The 27304-nt window shown below is 33.7% G+C and overlaps 1 protein-coding gene across 1 annotated transcript in view; it reads right to left on the minus strand.

The window, feature by feature from the left end:
* LOC120415097 (carbonic anhydrase-related protein 10) overlaps positions 1–27304 on the minus strand; it is a 178088-nt gene that overhangs the window by 4175 nt on the left and 146609 nt on the right. The window contains exons 3-4 of the mRNA XM_039576554.2: positions 23762–23812; positions 83–219 (exon numbers count right to left, since the gene is read on the minus strand). Coding sequence (XP_039432488.1) covers positions 83–219; positions 23762–23812 — 188 coding nt within the window. The remainder of the gene's footprint in view (positions 1–82; positions 220–23761; positions 23813–27304) is intronic.

The following is a 27304-nucleotide window of genomic DNA, read 5'->3' on the forward strand; positions in this document are numbered from 1 at the left end:
AACAGCCTTGAAATGCATAACAATCTAAGAGTTTTTGAGGAAATCGTGAAAAAAAAGAAGCTTCAAAGGGGCTCGTACTCACTCTGTGCTTGTCGATGTGCACGGACCGCAGGTTGGGATCGAACAGCAGCCGCTGGGGCTCCAGATTGACCGGCGACTGCCGGCGGCCCTTGTTGCACAGGGACCACTCCGGGTTGATGAGACCCCAGAAGGCGGGACCTTTGGAAGGAAAAGAAAAGACAAGAATAAGTTATTGACAATCGTATTTTTTTCTGAATTTGGTAATGACAAATTTCCAGCTTCATCATCTCCACCAAGTAAACTGAGAAGGAGGATTATGGACAGAAAGATAGATGATGACTTTGGTTTGTGGTTCTATTCATTAGGTTTACGCTTCTGTTGTCTACAGTCATGCTCTAAGGCAGATAGGAAAATGTAGTACAATTTGTCATCCGACAGTGTTGCCAGCGTTGTGTAATCCTGTAACTTTTCAAAATATAATGAATTATGAGAAAACTAAATTGAACTATTGTCGCTCTGGCACTAAATCGAACTGAGCGATTTCCACTCTCACCGCGCTTTTTCTCTCCGCCTTTTTCTGTCTAGCCTAATTCGGTATTAGGGGAAGGTGGGGCAAGACGACCATATGGGGCAAGAGGAACAATCGCTCCTACGGCCGTAATTTGTACAATTTTGATTATTTCCAGTATGAGGAATTGTTGCTAGCAATGCAATTAGCTGACTCTACTACCACATAACCGCCAAAATGACGTAAGCGCCACGGGGCATAAGATTTAATGAAGTTTTTTTCGAAACCTTTGTTTTCTTATAATATTTGGAAAGCACAAAATAAGGCTTAGGGTTCGTTTTAAGGCTCATTTTATCAAAATGCTATTTTTCCTAGATCAGTAGTGTCCCTACAAATGACATGCACCTATTACAAAGTATGATTTAACTTTTGGTTATTTTTGTTGAGAGCTTTTAAAAAATCTTGTTCAGGTGGGGCAAGTGTACCATATGGATTTTTAGTATGGAAAAAATTACGAATTGCTGCAACAACATATTTTATTGGGAAATAAATACATGAAAGTACTTAAAAACTGATAAACAATCGTTAAAAAAAATTGTACATACAAAGTATAGTGATATTATGAAAATTTACTATTTATCATCGAAGTAGTATTTTTTTTCGTAAAAACGATAAAATTTTTAGTAAAATATTATTATTTAATCTAAAAATGGAAGAAACCATTCAAATACATTCTAATCTGATGTATCTAAGTGATAACAGTTCAATTGTTAGCAAATTACCATATTTTTTCATGCATTGTTCCTCTTGCCCCAACGGGTTGCTCGTCTTGCCCCACTAGTTGAGTAGAACGTACGGAAAATCAAAAATTTTAAAATCAATTTTTCACATTAAAAAACAGGATTTTTTAAAAACTTGTTTAAACAAAGTCTTAGTCAAGACCTAGAATAAGATGATTATAATAAAATCCGACAGATTTTTTAACTTTTTAATGGGTTATAACGAGCATTTCCTTAGCTTGTTACACTTGCCCCACTTTCCCCTACTCGATCAGTGTGTAGGCCAAGTTTGTTGTGATTCCTCCATCTTGTTTTGATTGGCGAAAACTTATGTCGATGGATTTTAGCTGATTTAATTAAAAACGAAAGGAAATATGTACTTTTTTTACTTGCATAAATGGCCAACATCATCATCCAAAACCTACGACAACAACACGCAAGCACTGATACTATTTAGTTAGACAAAAAAATGCGGAGAGAAAAAGTGCGGCGAGAGTGAAAATCGCTCGTTTCGGTTTGGTGCCAGAGCGACAAAATGTTTTTCAGTGACGTTTAACCTCGCGTTCAACTCAACATCTCGTTGCACTCAAAATTAGAGTTGATCAGTTTGCGGAGCGTAGTGTCAGATAAGTCGCCGCGAAAATTCGATTTATTTCCGAAACCACAATAACAATACAAAATAACTCATCATTTCTTTCAAATTTGAATTTGATCTAGCTAAAGATTTGATGAAAATGATTACATTCTGCAAAATTCTTCCAAGTCATCGAATCACTTTGCACTCTTCGACATAGTTAATCCATAGAACACGGATTACATGTTCATAACAGAATCCAACTATACATATTCTTTGAAATTCAAGCCAATGATTAAACAAGATTTCTTCCAGAGTTCCACAGGTAAACAATTCTGGCAACACTGCCCGGCTTATCACAATCCCGGCGACCCGTTCGCCGCTCTTGTCGATACTACACACCGTTTTTCGAATCGGTCGTGTTTACTTGCTCAATATTTGTCCATTTGTAGGTAAGGCAGCAGTAGAGCAGGACCCGTACGTTCCAGCATCCAATGCCGGCCTGGCGACAAAAGAGGTCCAGCTATCAAAGGCCGCAAATCGCAAAGGTGGAAAAGGCCGTTTGTACCATGTCGCATGTGACCTGCCCTTTCACTGTTTGTATCGCTGCAGGGGCACAATGTCTGTACAGGAATGTTTGGAAAGGTTTTTTTTCCTTCCGTGTACTTGAACACTGGTCAACAGGAATGGGGTTTGGCCACACTGAAAAATGTTTGTTTTTAGAAATGTTTTGTATTTTTTTAACGCATTGCATTTACACTTTTTTTCAGTCAAATGTTTTGTTGATTTTCGAATTGAAATTAAAAGAACCGTAAACTTATTTTCTCAGTGCAACAAGATTTAACCAGAACAGTGCATTTTTTCTTCTTGCATTCCGCCTGCAAGAAGAATCAGAAATCGCGTTTCCATCCCTCTCTGTGTGACAACACAATGGAAGCATGAAGGCAGAAAATTGTTTTTCCTTTTTTTTCTACCCTGCAGCTCAAAGGCCAAAGTGACCGCACTTTGGAGGGGAATCCATTTGCGAAGAATCGACACCGCTCAGTATTTGGGGGATCTTTTTCTTGGGGTCTGTGGGAAACTGCAAGGGGACTTTTGTTGATTTGCCAAGAGGGAAAATTGATAATAGTTTATTAGCTTTTATTCAAGCTTTTTTTAGATTTAGGCGTTTATGTCACAAAATTACTTTTTGCAAAGGCTAAAATACATATTTTTTGCCATTTAAGTTATTTGTTTTAAAAATCACTTCTGCTTTTCTCATAAAGAAAGGTTTAGGGTTTTTTTTTAGAAAAAACGCATTGTTCGGAAATCTTTGAAAAAATCGTACACGGATGGGAACTGTCCCAGAATAATATCTTTTTTTTTTCTAATTTGAAGGTTTTGATGCGCTCTTTCGATTGTATTTTGGCCCGAAAACCTGATCTCATGGCCTAATTTTTTAGAACTCTTTTTCTTAAATACTTGAGCGATCTCTGTATCTGCTTTTTATAATTTGTGCCTTCTATCATAAGAAAACTGCTCGTAAAACCCACATTTTTTTTATAATTCTGGTTTGTAGCTGTGGATTCAAGTACGAGAATTCTTTTTTGGATTCACTATTAAGGACCGGTAGTGGTAGTGGTCAAAACTAGTTTTTCAGGTATTTGTTGGACTGTTTTACATTTACGATATTTTTTTTAAATTCAATGAATTCGATTTCAAACAAAAATAAATTTGAAAACATGCCCCATAAACTGCTTGTGAAACATCAAAACATCAAATTCTAAGTCCCAGCTCGATCTCGATCAACAAGTCGTCAAGTCGAAGCTTTAAGTGCGAGTCCACGAGCCAAGCTAGTAGCCAGGGAGTGGGTTCTCCGAATTTTTTGGAATACATATGGGAGAGAGGGAGGAAGAAGAAAAAAAATCCGAAGTACATCCGAGTTACCACTAAAATGTAAAGCAAAAATTAAAGCGGCCAGGCCTACTGCGTTGCATTAACCGCAGAGACAGATTCTGTGAACGGATCACAAGTCACAGAATCATCAGGGGAGGAAGGATGCGTGGACAAACCGTACCAAACGCTCCGAATCAGTTAGGTGTGGTGTGTTAGTGTAAATTGGCAAATTATTTTATTTTTAGGGGGAAGTGGGAATCGGAAAATTGGGGTTAGGGAAATCGGGATTGGGGAATGGAAAAGTGGGAAAGAGTTAGTGCATCTCCAGCGCTGGGTGCAAACATCGAAGCAAAGCTAATTTGCACCCGACGTCAACCCCATCGCGGTACCAGTCGCGGTAGCAAATTTGCTCTCAGTTCTACGGGATTTCACTTTGCAACCCGGTATTCAGCCTGTTTGCTACACTGAAAAAATCTCACATAGCAAAGTCATGTGCTTTTTCACGTGAGCTGCTCCAAAAATCAACACGATAATTTGCCATGCTTTTCCCTTGACCTCGAAGTGTTTTTCATGTGACATTTATGTGATAATCATTTGAAAACAGCTGATCGCAAGCGAGATTTTTTTCATTCTTTTTTCGCTTCGTGTTCACTTTGGATTCAATGGAATTTCACTTGGATTCGCCCCATACGACATTTCCCTTGATTTCATAATGAAAATCACGTGAAATTGAAATGTATTGGTTATTGAAGGTGTTTGATGAAAAATTATTTATTCGTAAGATGGCGACGGACGAAGACGGTCTTATTTGCGTATTTTCTGTCGAATTAATTCTTTTTCATAGAATTGATATTTTTGTGTGTAAATCTCAATCGTACTAGAACTTGTTGGTAAGTATTTTATAGAAAAACAGTGAAAGTTGACAAGTGTACATAATGACTAATATGGCAATGAAATTTCAGGAAATAAAACTCCGGCGAAAAGTTGGCTCCTGAGTTTGTTTTCTCTCAGCACCGACACTGTATTGGCCGATTGATCCGACAACGACGAAATCTGGCTGCGGTACGATTCGGCAATTTCGTAACGTGGTGTTGGGCGACATGGCTTCTCGTCACCCAAGGCCACTCGATCCAGATCATCAAGGTCGAGTTTATGGAGGCCTCCAAGAACCGCCGTCAACAGTTTCACGGCCTCAAGTAACTGTTCCTGCTGGTGCAGCGATACCACCACAAGCGTTACCGGAATCTGCTGCCAGTAAACTGTGCCGTTGTGTACTGTTAATTCCACTTTTTTTTAAAAGAAAATAATAATAGAAGTGCAAAAAAAATTTCAAAAATTTCAAAAATTTAAAAAATTTCAAAAATTTCAAAAATTTCAAAAATTTAAAAAATTTCAAAAATTTCAAAAATTTCAAAAATTTCAAAAATTTCAAAAATTTCAAAAATTTCAAAAATTTCAAAAATTTCAAAAATTTTAAAAATTTCAAAAATTTCAAAAATTTCAAAAATTTTAAAAATTTCAAAAATTTCAAAAATTTCAAAAATTTCAAAAATTTCAAAAATTTCAAAAATTTCAAAAATTTCAAAAATTTCAAAAATTTCAAAAATTTCAAAAATTTCAAAAATTTCAAAAATTTCAAAAATTTCAAAAATTTCAAAAATTTCAAAAATTTCAAAAATTTCAAAAATTTCAAAAATTTCAAAAATTTCAAAAATTTCAAAAATTTCAAAAATTTCAAAAATTTCAAAAATTTCAAAAATTTCAAAAATTTCAAAAATTTCAAAAATTTCAAAAATTTCAAAAATTTCAAAAATTTAAAAAATTTCAAAAATTTCAAAAATTTCAAAAATTTAAAAAATTTCAAAAATTTCAAAAATTTCAAAAATTTCAAAAATTTCAAAAATTTCAAAAATTTCAAAAATTTCAAAAATTTCAAAAATTTCAAAAATTTCAAAAATTTCAAAAATTTCAAAAATTTTAAAAATTTCAAAAATTTCAAAAATTTCAAAAATTTCAAAAATTTCAAAAATTTCAAAAATTTCAAAAATTTCAAAAATTTCAAAAATTTCAAAAATTTCAAAAATTTCAAAAATTTCAAAAATTTCAAAAATTTCAAAAATTTCAAAAATTTCAAAAATTTCAAAAATTTCAAAAATTTCAAAAATTTCAAAAATTTCAAAAATTTCAAAAATTTCAAAAATTTCAAAAATTTCAAAAATTTCAAAAATTTCAAAAATTTCAAAAATTTCAAAAATTTCAAAAATTTCAAAAATTTCAAAAATTTCAAAAATTTCAAAAATTTCAAAAATTTCAAAAATTTCAAAAATTTCAAAAATTTCAAAAATTTCAAAAATTTCAAAAATTTCAAAAATTTCAAAAATTTCAAAAATTTCAAAAATTTCAAAAATTTCAAAAATTTCAAAAATTTCAAAAATTTCAAAAATTTCAAAAATTTCAAAAATTTCAAAAATTTCAAAAATTTCAAAAATTTCAAAAATTTCAAAAATTTCAAAAATTTCAAAAATTTCAAAAATTTCAAAAATTTCAAAAATTTCAAAAATTTCAAAAATTTCAAAAATTTCAAAAATTTCAAAAATTTCAAAAATTTCAAAAATTTCAAAAATTTCAAAAATTTCAAAAATTTCAAAAATTTCAAAAATTTCAAAAATTTCAAAAATTTCAAAAATTTCAAAAATTTCAAAAATTTCAAAAATTTCAAAAATTTCAAAAATTTCAAAAATTTCAAAAATTTCAAAAATTTCAAAAATTTCAAAAATTTCAAAAATTTCAAAAATTTCAAAAATTTCAAAAATTTCAAAAATTTCAAAAATTTCAAAAATTTCAAAAATTTCAAAAATTTCAAAAATTTCAAAAATTTCAAAAATTTCAAAAATTTCAAAAATTTCAAAAATTTCAAAAATTTCAAAAATTTCAAAAATTTCAAAAATTTCAAAAATTTCAAAAATTTCAAAAATTTCAAAAATTTCAAAAATTTCAAAAATTTCAAAAATTTCAAAAATTTCAAAAATTTCAAAAATTTCAAAAATTTCAAAAATTTCAAAAATTTCAAAAATTTCAAAAATTTCAAAAATTTCAAAAATTTCAAAAATTTCAAAAATTTCAAAAATTTCAAAAATTTCAAAAATTTCAAAAATTTCAAAAATTTCAAAAATTTCAAAAATTTCAAAAATTTCAAAAATTTCAAAAATTTCAAAAATTTCAAAAATTTCAAAAATTTCAAAAATTTCAAAAATTTCAAAAATTTCAAAAATTTCAAAAATTTCAAAAATTTCAAAAATTTCAAAAATTTCAAAAATTTCAAAAATTTCAAAAATTTCAAAAATTTCAAAAATTTCAAAAATTTCAAAAATTTCAAAAATTTCAAAAATTTCAAAAATTTCAAAAATTTCAAAAATTTCAAAAATTTCAAAAATTTCAAAAATTTCAAAAATTTTAAAAATTTCAAAAATTTCAAAAATTTCAAAAATTTCAAAAATTTCAAAAATTTCAAAAATTTCAAAAATTTCAAAAATTTCAAAAATTTCAAAAATTTCAAAAATTTCAAAAATTTCAAAAATTTCAAAAATTTCAAAAATTTCAAAAATTTCAAAAATTTCAAAAATTTCAAAAATTTCAAAAAATTCAAAAATTTCAAAAATTTCAAAAATTTCAAAAATTTCAAAAATTTCAAAAATTTCAAAAATTTCAAAAATTTCAAAAATTTCAAAAATTTCAAAAATTTCAAAAATTTCAGAAATTTCAAAAATTTCAAAAATTTCAAACATTTCAAAAATTTCAAAAATTTAAAAAATTTAAAACATTAAAAAAATTTAAAACATTTAAAAAATTTCAAAAATTTAAAAAATTAAAAAAAAATTTAAAAAATTAAAAAAAAATTGTAAAATATTTAAAAAAAAATCAAAAAAAATTGAAAAATTTCAAAATGCCGTAGCAAATATTTTTTGTAGCTTATGTCCCTCGACTCTGGTCCAGGTCGAGGGGGGGGGGGGGGGGGGGTTTAAAATGCATTTCAAACCTGCTCAGTTGTTTTGCAATCATTAGTTTCAAAATATCCAATTATTGAAGAGATTTTTTTTTCGCCGAAAAAAAACTTTTTGCGGTGCTGTATAAAATAAAATAGAAAAATAATTAAAAAAAAAATAAATTTTTGGATTTCTGAATTTTTGAATTTTTGGATTTTTAAATTTTTGAATTTTAGAATTTTAGAATTTTTGAATTTTTGAATTTTTGAATTTTTGAATTTTTGAATTTTTGAATTTTTGAATTTTTGAATTTTTGAATTTTTGAATTTTTGAATTTTTGAATTTTTGAATTTTTGAATTTTTGAATTTTTGAATTTTTGAATTTTTGAATTTTTGAATTTTTGAATTTCTGAATTTTTGAAGCACCCACAAGAGCAGACATAGAAAAATCTCCGAAACACGCATTCAAAACTTTGCCCCCGGCTTGCCGGTACTTGTCGGGTATCAGAAAATGAGTACCCGACAGGTACCGACACATATTTTTCTTCTACAGATGAACTTGAGATCAAATTTGATACCTGCTTTGCTACGCGCGGTGGGAGACTCGGGGGCAAACTCGGGTAGCAAATGGTTTAACTTTCGACATTTTCGAAAAATGAAATTCTTCGAAATTTTCAATAGGATTAAAAAGTTTTATAAACTTCTAGCATTTCTAGGCATGAATCAACACGTAATTATTGATTTTGAAGGTAAACGAGAGCAAAAAATGATAAAAACCCATATTTGCCCCCCGCGGTGGGCTTGTTTCCGTGGCAAATTTGCTACGCTAGCGGTGGGGATGACGGAGTTTTTTCAAGGTGGCAAATTTGATCTCGGTATTCATGAGCCGGGTGCAAATTTGATTTGCACCCCAGCGCTGGAGATGCCCTTAGGAGGGTTATTTTATTTATAATGTTATAATTTAGGAGAATATAATCAAATGTCAAATAATTTTGGGAAGTTCTCACCAAGAAACAGTGAATCTTCAAAAACACAGCCAGGTGGTGGTGGTGTCCCGATAGTCTGACCAGGATCTTGACAGGACACAGGCCGGTCGGATGAAGTGAAAGTGTTCATTTAGCACCGAATATCTCCACTCCCAACAAATATTTCCGGATGTTTCGCTGGTACCAAAGCCTCTTGAAACGCTCTGGTAACGGCCTCCTCCAGCTTGGTTGAACCCTTCCACTTACTCTTCATGTTTTTGATCCTTGGCAGTTTCGAACGATTTATTTTATTTTCAGCGAAATTCACTTCGACAATGACATTTAGAAACAAAATTCCCATTTAACACAAAAAAATCCTTATGAAAGAATGCATATAAAGGGAAAAAATAAAATTTGTCAAAAATGACGGGGAATGAAAAAGTTTTCCAACCGTCAGCACCGGTTGCTACGATTGTCGGGTTTGTTTTCAAAAGATCATTTTATCTAAATTATAAATGCATTTAAAATTGATTTTAGCTGATTGCTCTTAAATTTTTATTGAAATTTTGTTTTTTTTTGAAGAAAAAAAAATATTTTGCCTCCTGATTTGTCAGACTGTATTGAAGGGGAGGGGGACAATTACTTATAAAAATATTTGTACCAGCCTTATCAATGTTTTCAAAATTAGAGTAATCGTTTTTGAGGTACTTTATACACTTCTTTACCAAGCTTAGTTTTATTCTATTCCATTCCGTTAAAAAAAAATCGTAGTTTTATTTGCAAATAAATTTTCTAATACATCAATTTCACCCCAGGTATCATATGGAAAGCTGCTTAATTTTTATGGAAAATTTTACATACAGGCTGATGAGGCGAAATAGCTTCTTTGGGCATACTAGAATGTTCAGCCCGATTTGAAAATTCATAAAAATAGGATGGCAGAAATTTCAGCGAATTGCTCACATTGAGCCAACTAGGAATATGTTTGAGCAGTATACAAATCAAAAATGAATAATTATAAAAGGGGAAGCAACAATATTTAAATCATAAATGCAATGGTTATTAACACTAGTGCAAAGGCAAATTGAGTTTTTTGAACTAAAAAAGTATAACGTGAATGCATTATAAAAATAAGCTATTACAAAAGTTGATGGAGATAAAATCATTCTAAAATAAAGTGAATAGCAAACAACAATACGCAATGAGTGATAACAAAGAATAAAGAAACCTTAGATTTTTTTAAAAAATATGCTTTTTTAAAAAAGTGCAACAAAGCTTGAAGAAACTAAAAACAAGAATTTTGAGAAATAAGCTACTTAAGAAATATGACAAATAAGAATTAGGTTTAAATTAAAACCAAAACAAAAATACAATATACATTTACTCAATTATTTTATTCAAAGTTGCTTCCAAAATAAATTGATCCCAATTCTTAGAACTATGAATTCCTTCTTTCCAGAGTCTTAAAACAATTTCAAGAAAAAAGAACAAAACAAAACTCACAAAAGCCAAACCCAGAAAGTGCCAGAGCAAATCCAAAGTTCACAACGTACAAACACGATAAGATGATAAAGTGGTCATGTGGCAAAAAAAGCGATGGCATGTAGGGTGGTTAAAGGTTGAGGGGGTGGAACACCATACAAAATATAGTCACGAAAAGAAAGAATAGAAAGGGCAGAACCGTGAAAGTGGATAACGTGTGTGCACACACAGACACATGCAATCAGCAGTAAGATCATTTGTCAGAACTTGTGACTTTTGGGACTTGCCTCAGCACGATGAAAAAGTGAAGAGTGCTGTGATGATGGGGGAGGAGGAAAGTGGGATGGAAAATTGGAGTTGAGGGATAGCATGGTGAGATGAAGACATTATTTGAAGTTTATTTGGGTAAGAATGTGTGTCAGTCAAGTTGGATTATGGAAGGGTTGGAGGCGATTTTTCGATTAAAATGATCATATGGTTTTTTTTTATCTAAATCGCATTTCTCATCTTTTTTCAAAACAACCGAATTTCCTCCAAAATCCTAAACGGTATAATCCAGCCTTTCAAGGCTCAATTTAATTTCAAAAAGGTCCAAACATTACCAATCAAAGTACCACTGCTTCGCGCACTTCCACTTAATTTAATCACTTTTGGCAGTGCTCCCTGTTCACCGTTCTCCCAAGTCCAGCCAACCAATTCCCGCGATCCGTTTTCGTCGGGCACGAAAACTAAAAACTCTTAAAAGCACATTATCTTTTATTGGAACGAGCTCTCTCGACTGCCCTTTGATGGCGCTCCGTCGTCCGTTCAGCCTAACTCGCAGGCGCGCGCTGCCAAACTAGGTCGTTTCACGCCCCGTGACCACCTCCGTCCCCCACGCGGCACAAAAGCACACTAAAATTTGCATTTCAATCATATCTTGGAAGGTCTTAAGAAGCTAATAAAAACGGTTCACGGTTGTTTTTCATCAATCAATCGGTGGAGGAGGGTGCGCGTGGTGCAGGTTGCCTACCTGTGGGGCGAAAGCGTTCGCTTGCAGCAGCAGCAGAGGAAAAGCCATTTCGAATTAATTATCTCAACAATCTCATTTCTACTTAATTAAGATTGCCTTCAGTGAGATGTGACCCGAAAAGTTGGGTGGCGATTAGGTAACCCTTAGTGAGACAGGAAGGAGCTGTAAAACCTTTCACAGTAATAAATGCCAAATAAATGCAATGAAAGAGGTGATGAGAAGAAAAGAAAATGAAACGATAACAGAGAGAAAATGAGATGGGCTATGACGAAGAAAGGATGAACGGATGAATCAATAAGACAATGAGACAATAAAACAATGAACAGTAAGACTGTGAGACAGTGAGTTGAGCAGCTAAAGGTTACAGCTTTGCATTTTAAAAGGACTTCCCGTTCAAGGGGACCTGAGCCGAATTGGGAATGTACCCGTGCTATCGGAATCGAGAGGCTGACCTCGGTGAAATGAAATTCTTTTTCCGCTTTCAATTAAGGTGCACCGGAATTCCGGAAATGGCTTTTGTTCGGTGGTCGTTTTTGGGAATGGCAATGGGTAGGATTTTGCCACAAGATTACCTTTATTTGATTTTTTTTATCCTGTTTCGTTCATTGTCATTATTTTATTGAGGAACTTTTGTATCCTGATATATCAATGGGTTTCCATTAAAAATCTTTAAAAAAAACTACTTTTTGATAGCAAAATTCATTTTACATAAAAAAAATAAGTTGAAAATTTTTTACCGAAGAAATATTTCGATTTAAAAAAAAAATCAGTATTAATTAAAAAAATTATAACTCGATCAAAGATTTTTTGCACAACCTGGATATTTCTGAAAAGTTTACATTTGAAAAGTTTACATATCAAAAAATAAAAAAAATAGATTATTTTTGCTAATCGAATTTTAGTGACAAAAAGTTAGGTTAAAAATCACCAATTTTTTAACCGTGTATCATTTTTTTTTTTTCATTGTAGTCCATGCCTAAAACTTTGTCCTTATCCATACGTACAACTTTGCCGAAGACATCAATGAAAAATTTCTTTGAAACACGATTTTTGAATTTTCAAACTTCATCTTTATATTGACAGCTTCCAAATTTATATGGAAAACAAGCTTTTCCCGACAAACTTCGTCCTGCCCTTTTTTTGGTTTCTTAACGTTTTTAACTTGTTTGCTTATTCAGCCTCCTCTGATCAAAATTTGATTTTACGTAACTTTTCTTAGATTTACCGGAATCGGTTCTAGAGTGGCCAAAGTTGTCGCTTTTTGTCGAAAGAACTTTCCTTGGACTTATACGAACCCAACGCAACAAAGAGCACCTCGGTCCGACGTTCCGTATTGAACTGAATCGCGTTCGAACAAAACTGTCGATTTTTTTATATATATAGATTAGATGGACAAACTAATGATGCAAAATAGCTTCTTTGGGCATACCGAAGGCATCAAAAAAGTTTCAGCAGAATTATAAAATACAAAAATTCAATTAAAACCGATTTCGTAGAGAATTGCTCTTATGATTAAAATAACCATTACACTCAACCCCTGGTCACTTTTTTTTTGACACTTTTTTAGTTTGTACCCCGTTGGTTGGTCAAAATCAAACTAAAAAGTTTCGAACTTTCATTTTTTTACTCGGCGCTCAAGCACACTATCAAAACAAACGTTTGGTTGTGTGTGTGTGTGAACTCCGTGTAAAAGGGTGCCGTACTAAAAAGTGACCCCGTTCGTTTGATAACAGTTGGTGTCAAACCATCGGGGTTTGAGTGTATTACAATAAACAACATAATTCCACATTTTTGCCTTCCTCACCTTACTGAGGAAAGGCTATAAAATCACTCGAAAAATGAACTTCTTAATTCGACCTCGTAGACCCACCTTCACGTATACATATCGACTCAGAATCATGTTCTGAGCAAATGTCTGTGTGGATGTGTGTAGGTGGGTGGACAAAAAAATTGTCACTCGATTATCTCCAGACTGGACGAACGGATTTTGACCGTATAAGTATCATTCGATCCGTCTTGGGGTCCCATAGGTCTCTATTTAAAATTAGCAAGTTTAGTAAAGTACTTCAAAAGTTATGCTAAAAAAACGCTTTTGGCTTATGTCCGGAAGATTGTAAAAAGGGTGAAGATCTGACAACCCTATCAAAAGTTATTAGCACTTAAGTGTTGTTTATACACTTTTTGGAGGCCGGATCTCAGATATTTCAGTAAAAATGATGCCCGGGTACATCATGCAACCCAACGTTAGTTAAATAATTGAAAGAACTTTCAAATGAGCCTAAAACATCAAGGATCTGACAACCCTATCAAATGTTATTGGCACTTAAGTGTTATTTATATCAGGGCTGCGGAGTCGGGTCATATTTCCAACGACTCCGACTCCGACTCCGGCCAACCATCTCTAGCTGACTCCGACTCCGACTCCGACTCCAGGTTTCAACAAATGGTTGGCTCCGACTCCTACTCCGACTCTACATATTTTTAAATGTTTCAAAAGTTAGTTAACTATTATTAGTTATTTAATTTTTAAAACATTTATGAATAGGATTATTTAAATACTTTCTAATCGTCATGTTTTTCTCAAGAAAAATAAGGTAAGTAAAAGTAAAGTAAATAAACGGAAAAAAAGTTTCTAGGTTACAAATTTTATACGTTAGGGACCATCCATAAACCACGTGGACATTTTAGGGGAGGGGGGGGGGTATGGCGATTGTTCACGATCCATACAAAAAAGATTTTTTTTGTATGGACAATTGTCCACGAAGGGGGGGAGGGGGTAAAAGATTTCCAAAAAATGTCCACGTGGTTTATGGATGGTCCCTTATGGAAACAGAAATCAAAAAATATCTTCAGTTTTAGAGGCATTTTGAGAAGAACAGTTTTGTAAGTAAATTTGGATTTATTTGCTTAACCTCAAATTTGAAAATATTTTTTTCAAAGCTAATAAATTTAAATATTAAATTGTTATTTTTGAATGAATAACTAAAAGAAACCTGGCCTCAATTTGCACACTTTCAGGCTGACATTTGAAAGAAGCACAGTGACAGGCACCTTGTTTTTTAAATGACAATTTTAAACGAAACATTTTTTTTGTTTTTTTAAAGACGTACATGGACATCACGCCATGGCTGAAGGAGATTATTATTGCAAATCAATGTATCTAAACAATTTCTTCGTGGAAATGACACTTAAGATGTCCTTTTCAAATATCTGTGACATGGAAAATATTTTACCCTGGACATTTTTAATTTATTTTAATATTAAAATTTTGTATACTTTAAAAAGGAGGCGCACGATACTTCGTGAAACCTATAACGAAGCTTTATGAATGTTCTTGCGCCTCCATCAAAATATATGAAAAAACTTAAAATATAATAAAAAACAAATATCCACAAGTAAAATATTTTCTAGGTCACAAATATTTCATTTTTTTAAGGTACATTGATATGCAATGATTATCACCTTCCGTCATATTGGCGTGGGACATACAGTATGAGAAAATTCGTACCAGTTAATAATATTTTGATTTTGTTTTTTTTATTATTATATTTGAAAAATAAATTAAAATCCTATATTTTGTTCTATACATTTTTGATTAGTTTATTTTTGTACTTAATTCTTGAGATTTGTTCAACGATAATTTGCAACGATATCAAAATAGTTTACCTAAAATCAACATCAACAATCAATGATTATTTCAAAATTTGTTGCAACTTCTTTTGATATTTTTTGATAGTTTCAATTATTTTAAATGCAATGCTTCGATTTTCTTGTACTCACACCCAAACGGCAGTCGCATGATTATGATGCATAACGGCATGAAAGTTTATCAGAATCTGCATGAAAACTGTCCTCATGCATTTTTTGCGATATAGGGGTATGACATTTTTGCCCGTTACTGACAATTATCGACATTACCGACGGCTTTTTGGTTGTATTTCACGAAAAAAAAAACCTTATCAGAACGAGGATTGAACCACCAACTTCTTAGTTATTGATCCGACACACTACCACAGCGCCATGGACGCTAGACGAAAAGGAGTGGAAGAGCACCAACATATGCTTCTCTTTGGAGTGTTACTCGGGGATGGGCCAGTATTATATGTGTTGGTGAGAACTGCAGATTGCTGAAATGTTTACACGCGGGCAAAAATGATCTACGGGTTTGCTGCAAAAATGTTATAAAATGTGACATTTTCTGCAGCAAATCCACTGTTGCAGATTTTGAGATATATTTTTCCTTTGGGTGTGATTATAGTGTAATAACAAAATTAGAGCTTATCAATCACAATAAAAAGCTTCAAAAATATAATGGCATCTGATAAATCAATTAAAAATATTAGATATTTTTTTAAATTAAGCTGTTCTATAGGAAATACTGAACAATAAAAAAACATATTTTTTGTTGAATTTAAGATAACTCCGGCTCCGACTCCGACTCCGGGTTATCAGAAATCTTCGGCTCCGACTCCGACTCCGACTCCAGCTCTTAAAATTTAGCCGACTCCGGCTCCGACTCCGACTCCAGCTGTTCGAGTTTTGACGACTCCGACTCCGACTCCGACTCCAGGTCCCCAAAAAGACCCGACTCCACCGACCCCTGCTCCGACTCCGACTCCGACTCCACAGCCCTGATTAATATACTTTCTGGAGGACGGATCTGAGATATTGTGATAAAAATATTGTCTGAATCTTCCATGTGAACTTTCGTTGGATAGGTTTTTTTATCAGACCTTGCCGATGAGCCAGAAAAATTGAAGGTCTGCGAACCCTACCAAAAGAAATCAGTAATAAAATTGATTTGTTAAACATGTTAAGGGAATGTTGCTATTCTTACTGAATGTATTGACTTTATGAATGTGAGGAAGGCACCAACCACCTAAAGGTGGATTAAGTATCGTTTTTATGTTGATGTCAATAAACACAGATGTTTTAACAATAAAGAATCATTTTATTCTCTTTTTTTTGCATTTTTTTTTGCAATTTCGGGGTACACTGAAATAAAAAAAACTACCAAATTCCTAAATTTTATGAATTTTGGCTCCTTTCCTTATTTAGTAATTAGGTTTTTTGGATTACTCAATAAGAAAAGGAGGCAAAATTCCTAGAATTTAGGAATTTGATACTTTTTTTATTTCAGTGTAAGCTACGTGTACTGCTTGAGCAAGAGGTCGCTGTATTTGACCACGGATCATATCCGTATTACCTCAAAGAGTATGGTAGACTACTTAATTGATACACTGGGATCATATCCGTATTTTAATGATTTAATTTTGAAACTTAAATTCTATCAATTGGACCATATTTGTCCCCTATCTGACAGTTAAAAATATAGACAAATCTGGATCTTTTGCAACCGGAAACATCCACATTGGTGATTTCTATCAAAAGTTATAAGATTTTTAAGAAAAAAAATAGGGGTCAAATGACTACCCGAGCGTTTGAGTGTTAACGGCATTTTTCCATGAACATCACGTTTTGACTAAATCGAACGCCAAATATTACATAAAAGTTCCTATGACACCAAGTTTCCAAATCCATCACTTCCGAGTGCAAATTATAATCAAACGCTGTTATGGAACTGATTTTCAATCGAATCTGGTATCAGAATTGGAGCTTATAAAGACACATTGACAATTTTAGTCTGAAAAAAATCTTTATAATCGAACTTTCACACTAAAAACATTAAAAGCAGTTAGTTCACAACAGATCATAGTGCTGCATAGGATGACATTCGGAGGAGTTTCATCGAGCATGGCACTGCTAGCTGTTTTTATAGTGATGCTCAAACACGTATCATCGGGCCAAGAAAGCGTCGAGGACCAACCGGAATCATCAGTGGAAGAAATAGCGGAAACGACCATAGTGCCCAAAATTGGATACTCTTGATAAAGTTTTAATTCCAATGAGGGTTCAGTACCTTGAAGAGTTTAAATATAAAAAGGGTAAATGTAGAGAGGTTCACGCTGGAAAAAAAGAAATAATAGTGTAGTTATGATTAACAACGGATTTTGAAATAAAAATATTGAAGCTCAGTTCGTCAGTTTCAGAAATCTATCTATTTGAAAATGTTGGTTGTCATCGATCATGGCCGTTCATGGTCACCCGCGACAGACACGGACGACGAAACAAAGAGAAACGCAAAAATTAACTTTTTCAAAACTTTTTTTCGTAAAATCGCGATAACTTGTGATGTTTATAAGCAAACCCCTTATGTCTATATATTATTTTTTTTGTAATTGTGACAAATTGCTCTACAACTTTGTAAATCATTGTTACTCTCTAAAAAATAACCCTGCAAAGTTAGAAAAAACACGAAATTTTAAAAATGAAAAATTTTGTTCTAAATGAAAAAAATGACCCTTCTGGGTCAATGTAGATTCAAAAAGTACATTAAATTTCCCATAAAATGACATGTTCCAAAAAAATTTACAGTCAAGTAACGGAAAATGGGAAAATTTTTAAAACTTTTTTAGTGTTTTTTTCGATGAAAAATACGATTTTTTGGAATTCTGAGTACGCCATCAATTCGGGCGTCTTATTTTACATAAAAGTCCCTTTGACACCAAATTTCTATCTCATCACCGTTTCAGGCTGCAAATCATTGAAAAACACCTATTTTTTCGCATGTTCAAAAATGGAAGGGGTCGTACCGCCCATCCGTCACGAGATATCAAAAAACGGACCTCGGATTCGTGATCAGGGACAAAAGTTAGACCTTAGGACAAAGTTTGACGCAAATCGAAGAGGGGTCGGGGCAACTTTTCCCGATTTCGTGTGAGTTGGTAGAGAATTACCCATCTGTTGTGTGTGTGTATGTGTGTGGTCCAATCCAATACCCGCTGGCCGGCAGCGAAATTATGGGAAAGTATAGTTTGTATCAGACTAGGTTTATGCTGATACAACATATCTCAGTCCCGGGTATTAAGTGGTGACAGCCCTCGCGCTGCTTCCAATGACCCATTTCAGAATGGCAGAGATCCTAGCGGCCCAATTCCAAGGTCATTGGGCATTGTCTGGCCCCGCCAAAACATAGAGCAAGAACCAGACGGGTCCTCGAATTATCTTTAAACTTCCAATCCCGTCAGGCAAAACAGGTATCAGCGCGTATATAATGATAAATAAATGGCATTATCATAACACTTCATTTAATTTTCTTTCCATTCTCCGACGAAGCTCGCACGCAGACTGGCCCCGACGCCCGACCAACTCGTCGGATTTTTCTTCTTTTTCTCACTTTTTTTTTTCACCGGTCCGATCCTGTCATCCTCCAACGAAGCTCGCACGCAAACTGACAGTTTCAGAAATCTATCTGTTGTGTTCTTTTTTCCCAGTCATTTTGTCATCAGAAAGACTTATTTTATAGAGAAAAAAAAAGATTGAAGGACGTTACTAATCCTAACGAATGGTAATGACCTTATGCTCACCTGAAAAGTCAAACTAAGATAACTTTAAACATTCAACGATGACCTATATAATTTTTGGCTCGCGATCGATTCATTTTTCGTTATTCTTTCGGGCACTTCTAAAATTGGCATTTTCAGAGTTATCTGAAAATCTGGCAGCCCTAATTCACGCCGTCAAAGTCGCTTTAGAGCATTTTTAGCATCATATTTCAGCTCAACTTATCAAGAAAAGCAAAAATAGTTGTTCGATAACTCAATAATTTGATTATCCGAATTTTTTTTTTTAGGACTGTGGACACATTTCAATGCATCCAACTTAAAGAATGTATTTTTTCACCAATCCGCTTAAGGAAATCACCGTCCTGATCAGAAACAAACAAAAAAACTTCTCAGGCCAATATTTCACAACCATCGAAGAAAACTGAATTTGCTTAACATAGATGTAATTATTTCATCATTGCATTCGACTAAATACTTCTTTTGATTTGATGATTACTATTTTCCGTTATGCTGTTCTCGACATCTGCCATTAACAAATTTGAAACCTTTTTTGCATCTCACCCACATCCCAGAAACAATTCTAGTTCTAGCTTCAAAAGTTGGCACAATGGTCGTCTCTGCCATTTCTTCCACCGACTCGGGTTGCTCTTCGGCAGTTTCTTGGCCCGATGCTACGTCACCGGTTATCGCTAGAAGAACCGCTAGCAGCGCCAAGCTGGTCAAAACTCCGCCGAACGCCATCGTGTGTGAGTGGTACTCTGGTCTGTTGTGATTTTCTAGCGATGTGAGGTAGACGACCGTATTTATAGTATTCAGTGAGGAAGTAAACACATAAACAAATTATGACTTCAAACGAATCTGTTATCTTAATAAATGTTTGAATTATGCAAATTATCATTTCATTTCAGCTTCCTTGCACTTGTAATGCGCAACACCTACAACACTCGGCAACACACGATAAAATTAAGAGCAGTTTCAACGATATTCGCACTGTTGGTGATTTTGCTAGCGCCCTTACCGATCAACGAGGTGTCGTCATCACAAAACCTGTCGAGGAGCAGCCAGCATCGATGCAGCAGACAGAAAAGATTTTACCTTGTACTTAATTTGTGAATTATTCAATAAATATGCACAATCGCAAATACTTTCGTTTGACGGCCAAATTTGTTTCATTCAGAATTGTTGATTACTGTGACCTTTTCACGACAACGACAAATTTATGCATGTGCTTGTCAACATGTTCTTGCTCGGTTTTTAAAACACGAACGCGAATTACACAAAAACAACTTGTTTACGTGAAATCCCATCCGAAGCCAGAGGTCTATTCTACTATGTTATCATGTTTAGCAAACTGAAATGAAACATCATGTCTGCAAATGTCACTTTGCTTTTCGAGTTCTACAAGCATGTTCCATTTGAATCAGAATAAACTTCGAAATGAACTATTCGCAATCTGTTGCTAGATTTGGCATTTGTGTTACACAACTATGTTGAACAATGGTTTTTTGATCAAAATGAGTAGTTTCACAGTTCAAGTTTCAGCGATCTGAGCACTGACCGTTGTTTTACTAGCAACGTGAACTAACGTGAATTAGATTCCGCCGAAGAAGAACCCGCATCGGTGGCGGAAACAGGCGAGACGACCGTAGTGTCTTATTTTAATCCTTGGATTTCAATCAATGGAAAATGTCGCACAACGAGAAAACCAAAATCTTCGAACTAAGCTTTAGATGGTTTTGTTAAATGTGATGAAATTTTGGTTTAAACTCGCAGAACATTGGCTGTATTTTTTACTGAAAATAAAATGTACAACTCCCATTTATTTATCTCTTTGAATCATCGTTCTCCTCAAACACTAATTAACACCACACCGACCAAAGAAAACTCCCATCAGATCATCGAATGGTGCCGTACTTTTGTCTTTAACCAACTCCACTATAGGGGGATATTAGAATAAACATTAATTTTCCCTCGCGAGCCGCTGTCACGAAGATCAGCCGGCGTGAAAAACAAACGAGCCATGACCGTGGAGCAGGGAGCAGAAAGGTTCCCACCCGGTGTGGTCTGGGTCATGACTACGGAAGGTCGTCCCTTTGGGGGGCCACCGAAATGGGACTATGACGCTGTAGTATGGAGAATTTCCTCAATGAATAACATTGGTCAAAAATATGTTTATGTTTTTAACCAACAACTTTATAATTTATAATTTTAGTTTCAAAATACTATCATTAATAGTTCTCCGATCGGGCTCATATTTTTCTGGGGGTTCCTTGGCCAAAATAATTAGACCTGTATTTTTGTGGCCATTAGGGTGACCTACACCGTGCTAGGGTGGTTCGAAAAATGGCAATTTTCGTAATTTTTTTGCAAAAACCTTTTTTCTTAGACGCCTTAGACGCAAAAGAAAGGTAAATAGTAAGAAGTTTCAAAATTCCAGCTTAACATTTGACAAAGTCGTATGAAAACATAAAATGGCGTTTTGACCATGCCTGGACCAAAGAGCCAATGTCTAAAAATATTTTTATCGGATTCTTCGGAAAATTTCACATAAAATATCAAAAACTTGGCGATGTCGAACCGTACGTTTCCGAAATATGATTTTTTGAAAATAAAAACTGAATTTTTCGGCACAGAAAATCATCTGTTTTCACTAAAACTGTGATAACTAAAAATTTTCAGCGATGACCTATACAGGGTTCCAAAATTTTCGTAACTAAAATACGCAACTACTTGAATTAATAACGTCAAATTTATCAATAGGCTAAGGTTTCTCTCAATGTTTATTTTAAAATTTAGAGAAATGTGTTTATAAAACAAAGTTTATTTACTGATAATTAAATTTATAAATATTTCAAAGAATCCAATAAAAAGTCCTTTTTTCGATTTAACCGCAATTTCAATGAGAAAACCTAACACTTTTTCTATTTAGCAATGTTATCATAATTATAGTTAACTTACTTTTGAAATTTTTGAATCTATTTCTAAAAAAAATAATCATGCAAAATAACCATTTTTGCAAACCGCAGTTTTCGATGACAAAAAATTACATCTTTTGAGCAATTGCCATAAATCGTCAAAATTTATTTGGCAGTGCTGCCAATTTTTCGAAAAAAACATTTTTTTTTTAATGTGGAGAAAAAGCCGAAAAAATGTTTTATCAAGTTTACATGTACCAAGTCAAATCCACAATCAAAATGAACTTTTCATTAATTTGGTGTCGTTCACCGTTTTTAAGTTATAGTAATTTTTTGTTATTGCAGTCCAGATTTAATTATCCGTAGGTTTCGAAAAAAAATCACTTCGGATAATCGAACCACGAAATGTTTTTTCGCTGTTTCATTACTGTTTGTTGCGCTTAAGTATGACTCACAAACTACTCTAAAGTGATTTAGGAATTTTAAATCCAAGATGCTGGCTAAAATTGCGGTGATGTTCTAATAAAACTATGCTTTTTCCAGCTTGAAAGGTAACCAAATATTTAAATTTAACTAAACTGGGGTCGTAGAACTCGAATTTCATAAGAAAATTAAAAAAATACGATTTTTTTGTGTTGATTCGATTATCCAAAGTCCCACAACAACATTCGGATAATCAAACTTCGAATGATCGAGACTTCGGATAATCGAGGCTTCGGATGAGATCACAAAAATTTCAACAAATTTGCTTCATAAACATTCAAGATTGAACCAACGGTGATACAACTTCTGGAAAAACAAGTGACGATAACTAAGCAAATACTTTTAGTATTGTTGTCTGGATAATACTGTTTCATAGCAAATTTTATTTTTAATTTACTAATAAAATCAATGTAGCCACGAGTTTCATTTAAATATGATCTAACCGAAAAAATGGCAACACTTCCAAATTATATTGAACAATTTGTGCCAAAGTTTAAAAGATTGCAATTTTGTCATCCAAAACATATCGTCATTAATATTTACACAATTTTTGTGTTTTAAGGTGTTTCTATTTTTCTGAGAAGTTCTTTGTTTTTGTTGAAGACTGAGAGTTGATCAGAAAATGAGTTCTAAAGATATTTTTTTATAGATTTAATAATCTTTGGAGACTTGTATGTACGAACAAATGACGCAAAATTTCTTCTTTGGTCATAGAAAAGTGTTCAGCCAGAGGCTGACTTCGAATTCCCTACGTTGTGTTGTTGTTGTTGTCCAGGCGCGTAGAATCTCCAATTGAATAAAACAATCGTTTGAGGTGACTGCTGAGCCAACCGTCTCGGACGGTGGTCAGCGCGCGAAGAGGCAGACTAAAGGTTTATTGTTCTCGATACGGGTACAGAAGTAAACATTCAGGGGACGGACATAAATACCGTCTTGCACGAACAAAAAGGTTTACACAAAGTTTCATCCAAATTTTAAAAAAATCCATGCAAAAAAATTTTGGTAATATTTAAAAAAAAGAACATCAATCGTCTTAAAATTTTGACCAATATTTACAGTCACGATTCCCTCTGTACCGCACCAGATAAAGTTGGAGGTGAACTTTTTGCCGGGAGTTTTGGCTGCTCGAGACAAAACATTGGCCCCAAACAGCTGATCGTGTTCTCACGATTAAATTTCATAATGGATTACTTGGGATGGAAAAACGGGGGAAATCCTTCGGGAAGGACGGAATGTCGAAAACTGGGTTTAATTTGTTATAAAAATTTCTGAATATACAGTCTTTTAAAAAAAGCTTTTTTTCATTTCATACAAATTGAAATTGACAACTCTTCTAAACTAAAATGATAAAAAAATACATTGAATTTCCGTACTTCTTAAGAAAACCATCCAATAAGGAAACATTCCAAGCAATTTGTTTGCTTTTCAAAAGGTGAGATTTCCCCTCTTTCGCTAGTATTCCATTACAGCTGCTGTGGATGAACCTACGTAAATTACCCACCCTGCAGGAAGTTTTGTCGGGTGGACAATTAGGCTTCTCCTACCAGCACAGCACAGGAAACCAACCTTTCCCAAGGGTAAATGACTAATTTTGGTTTGTGGGGACGGGTAGGTGGGTGTGGAAAACCCACCGGAAATCATCGTCGTCTCAACTAGATGAATATCAGGGGATGATTAAGCTTCTTCTGCTAGGGAATTACCTGAAGTGATGATGAAGAAGAAATACGAGATTGTGGGTAATTATCACTGGGAACTTACCGGAGATGCCATCGTAGGTCCACCATTCCTCCCAACTCACGCCGGAGATTACTGAAAATGAGGAGAAAAGAGCGTTAAATTGTGTGAAACTGATGCTTGAATTAGAATATATTTTGTTAAAAATTTGCTACTTTGCTTTGCTTGTAATGACACCAAAATCCTTTTAATTTTTAGATCATCTATTTTTAATCAAATTTCAACCAAATACTTAAATGTATTTGGTTGAAATTTGATTAAGAGGCAGTATTTGTAAATATTGCTCGGTTTGTTCTAGAGGTCGTATCGAGGTGCTCCGATTTGGATGAAACTTTCAGCGTTTGTTTATCTATACATGACATGAACTCATGCCAAATATGAGCCCTCTACGACAAAGGGAAGTGGGGTAAAACGGGCTTTGAAGTTTGAGGTCGAAAAAACATAAAAAATCTTAAAATTGCTCGCATTTCCGTAAAACTTCATCAATTCCAATTCTCTTAGATGCATTCGAAAGGTCTTTTGAAGCACTTCAAAATGTGCCATAGACATCCAGGATTGGTTTGACTTTTTCTCTTAGCTTTTGCAAATACGACCTGTTACACATTGGTGAAAAACTCGCTCTTAAACGCAACTCTCAACCGGGTCGCTGCAGGCTCCACGTTTGAACTGTTTAGCTGTGAATCCACCCCCTGATTAGCGCAATCAAAACCATATTTCATAAAACACTGAAAAGGAAAAACTCTCGCGCTGAAACACACACAAAAAAAGCCGGGAAGAGGAAAATCGTTTTCCCGCGTCGTTCGTTCGTGTGTGTTATTTTTCCTTGCGCTCAACCGGAAGATTATAATTTGCATAAACGCCAGGTGCCAAACGACTCAGCCAAGGGGGTGGGCGAGGGAAAAAGCTCCTGCTCCGAGCTGAAGAAACAAAGCACGGGAAAAGAATACATTTTCACTCCCACCTTCGTTGTTACCCCCACGCTGAAGAAGAACAGAAAAACTGCATTTTTTCTCATCCCGGATCACCTTTGGAGCAACGTGCTTTTCTGATGTTTTAGATACCGATGTGTGTGGGTGCTGTTATTGTACTGGTGAGCAATAAAAAGTGCCGACAATCTCTTTTCGTTTGCTTCTGTAGCATGGAACTTTTTTAGGAATAAAGCATGTTAACCTTCATAAAGCTGTTTTTTTTTTAATTTCACTAAACCCAATGCAAATATTATTATCAAAAAAAAAACAGAAACAATATATATATAATTAATAAAAATTTAAATTTTCAATGTATAAAGGTTGTTCAAGCTATTGTAAGCAATTATCTGCCAACTAACACAGAAGTTGCCTTCGGTTTGTGTGAAACATTGTTCTAAGGGGTAATTTTTGGATAACTCGTGACGGGGTGGCGGTGCGACCGCTTCATGAGCATGCAAAAAATGACGTGTTTTTGAATAATTTGCAGCCTTGCCTTTTTTGTTCAAACATGTTTAAAAGTGATTTCAACCTTGTTCTTGCAATTTTTTTTTTGGGTTCCTTGGCCAATATAATTTGACCCGTATTTTTTGTTTGGCCATTAGGGTGAGCTACATCGCGCTAGGGTGGTTCAAAACAGGCAATTTTCGTCATTTTTTGCACAAACCTTTTTTTTTTCAAAAAATTATATCTACGCACCATTTTATCCGAGTTTAGCTGTCTTAGACGCAAAAGAAAGGTGATTAGTTTGGCTATTTGAAAAAAAAATACTAAGAAGTTTCAAAAATCTACCTTAACATTTGAAAAAGTCATATGAAAACATAAAATGGCGTTTTTACCGTGTCTGGACCAAAGAGCCTATGTCTGAAAATGTTTATATCGGATTCTTCGAAAAATTTCATATAAAATTTAAAAAAAATGGCAATGTCTAACTGTACGTTTCCGAGATATGATTTATTGAAAATAAAAACTAAGTTTTTCGAGCAAAACAGGAATATTTCGAAATAGAGAAAAAAAACTTGTTCCACTAAAACTGCGAAAAATAATTCAGAGATGTCCCATTCATGTTTGGGTATCCCTGCACAGAAAAAATCAATTCTCGTAATCGTGAATTAAGTTCACGAATGTAAGAACCACGAAGAAATTCATTCATGAGTATGGTGCACTATAAACGTGAATATATTCCTTCCTGGTTCTCGCATCCGTGAACTTAATTCACGATTTCAAGAATTGATTTTTTTCGTGTTTCGTAATTGAGAGACGCATCTTTTGGTACTCAATCATTTATATGGTTTCGCTGTTTTTTAGTAATCGCCGTTTTAGTGATAAAAGTTGATTTTTTGCCGATTTTATCAACTCAGTTTCACTTGGATATAATCATATTTTCTTCATATGACCTTTTTATATGTTTAGCTAGATTTCTGAAACTTCTTACTATTTTTCTTCAATAGCCAAACTAATCACCTTTCTTTTGCGTCTAAGACAGCTAAAATCGTATGAAATTAGCGTACTGTATTATTAGGTACCAAAATTACCGCTTAGAGCAAAGTTTCACGGAAATCGATGTTGGGTCAACAAACATTCTTCAGCTTTTTACAAATGTTTGATGCTGGGAGCTTTTGCCTTTCTTACTTAAGAAAGGTATAGGTTTTACTTTATGGCTGGACGTTATTTCCATCAAAAATATTACGATTCAGCATGAATTATCATCCGAAAAATCACACATCACACATCGATTTTCGACGCTTCAAGTTGTCAAGTTGAGTTTCGAATACTGGCGCGAGAATGCTGGCGCATAAATTTTGTGGCTCGAGATATACTCGTTTGTAGTAGCTTGTCTACCGATGTTCCCTACAACATGAAAGATATCGTAGCTTTTCGGTTTCTTTTGCCCTGTTCGTTTTTGCATGATTGTCCAATGATTATGCATAAACTTTTGTGACATAGGACATTTATCCGGCTTAAATTAGATTATTTCCCATGTGCTCCTAAAATCGTCTAAAAGTAGACTTCATTTTTCGTGAGACACGAAACTGAACTGACGAGCCAACTCAGGCTCGTACTGAAGCTAAAAAAATAAAGCCGCGGTGTGCGTTATCACTGGCGCATGGGAAGCTTGCTATGCTCGCGATTGTCATAAACACTTGTTTGATTACGAATGTGTACGATTAAAAATATTCTTTCGATAAAAATTGCGTTTTAAATTTCTTTTTGAATACATGTCATTTACAATACTTTGCTTTTATCATAAGATTTGTAGTATCATTTCACTTTCTTTTATGCTGACCTTATGATAAGCATAGTCGATGTTATGAATTGAAAGAAGTTCTACCGTTGATATATTATTTTGTAGGAAAGGCTCTATCTCATCCCAGGTGGGATTTAATCGGGGTTTTTATCAAAGATTTATTAACGTTGTCAATGTTTAAGCATTTATTTTTTTATTATTTGGAAATGAAATTTTAATTTGGTCTCAAACATTTGTACTAACAAAATCACTCAATAATTTAAGGGAGTTCTTCAGGAGTTCTTTGAATTACAAAAACCAAAATAAGATAAAAGTATTCAAACCTTGTTTTAATGATTACTCTTATTTTAGTAC

This window comes from Culex pipiens, chromosome 1 (assembly GCF_016801865.2).
Source record: "Culex pipiens pallens isolate TS chromosome 1, TS_CPP_V2, whole genome shotgun sequence".
NCBI lineage: Eukaryota > Metazoa > Arthropoda > Insecta > Diptera > Culicidae > Culex > Culex pipiens.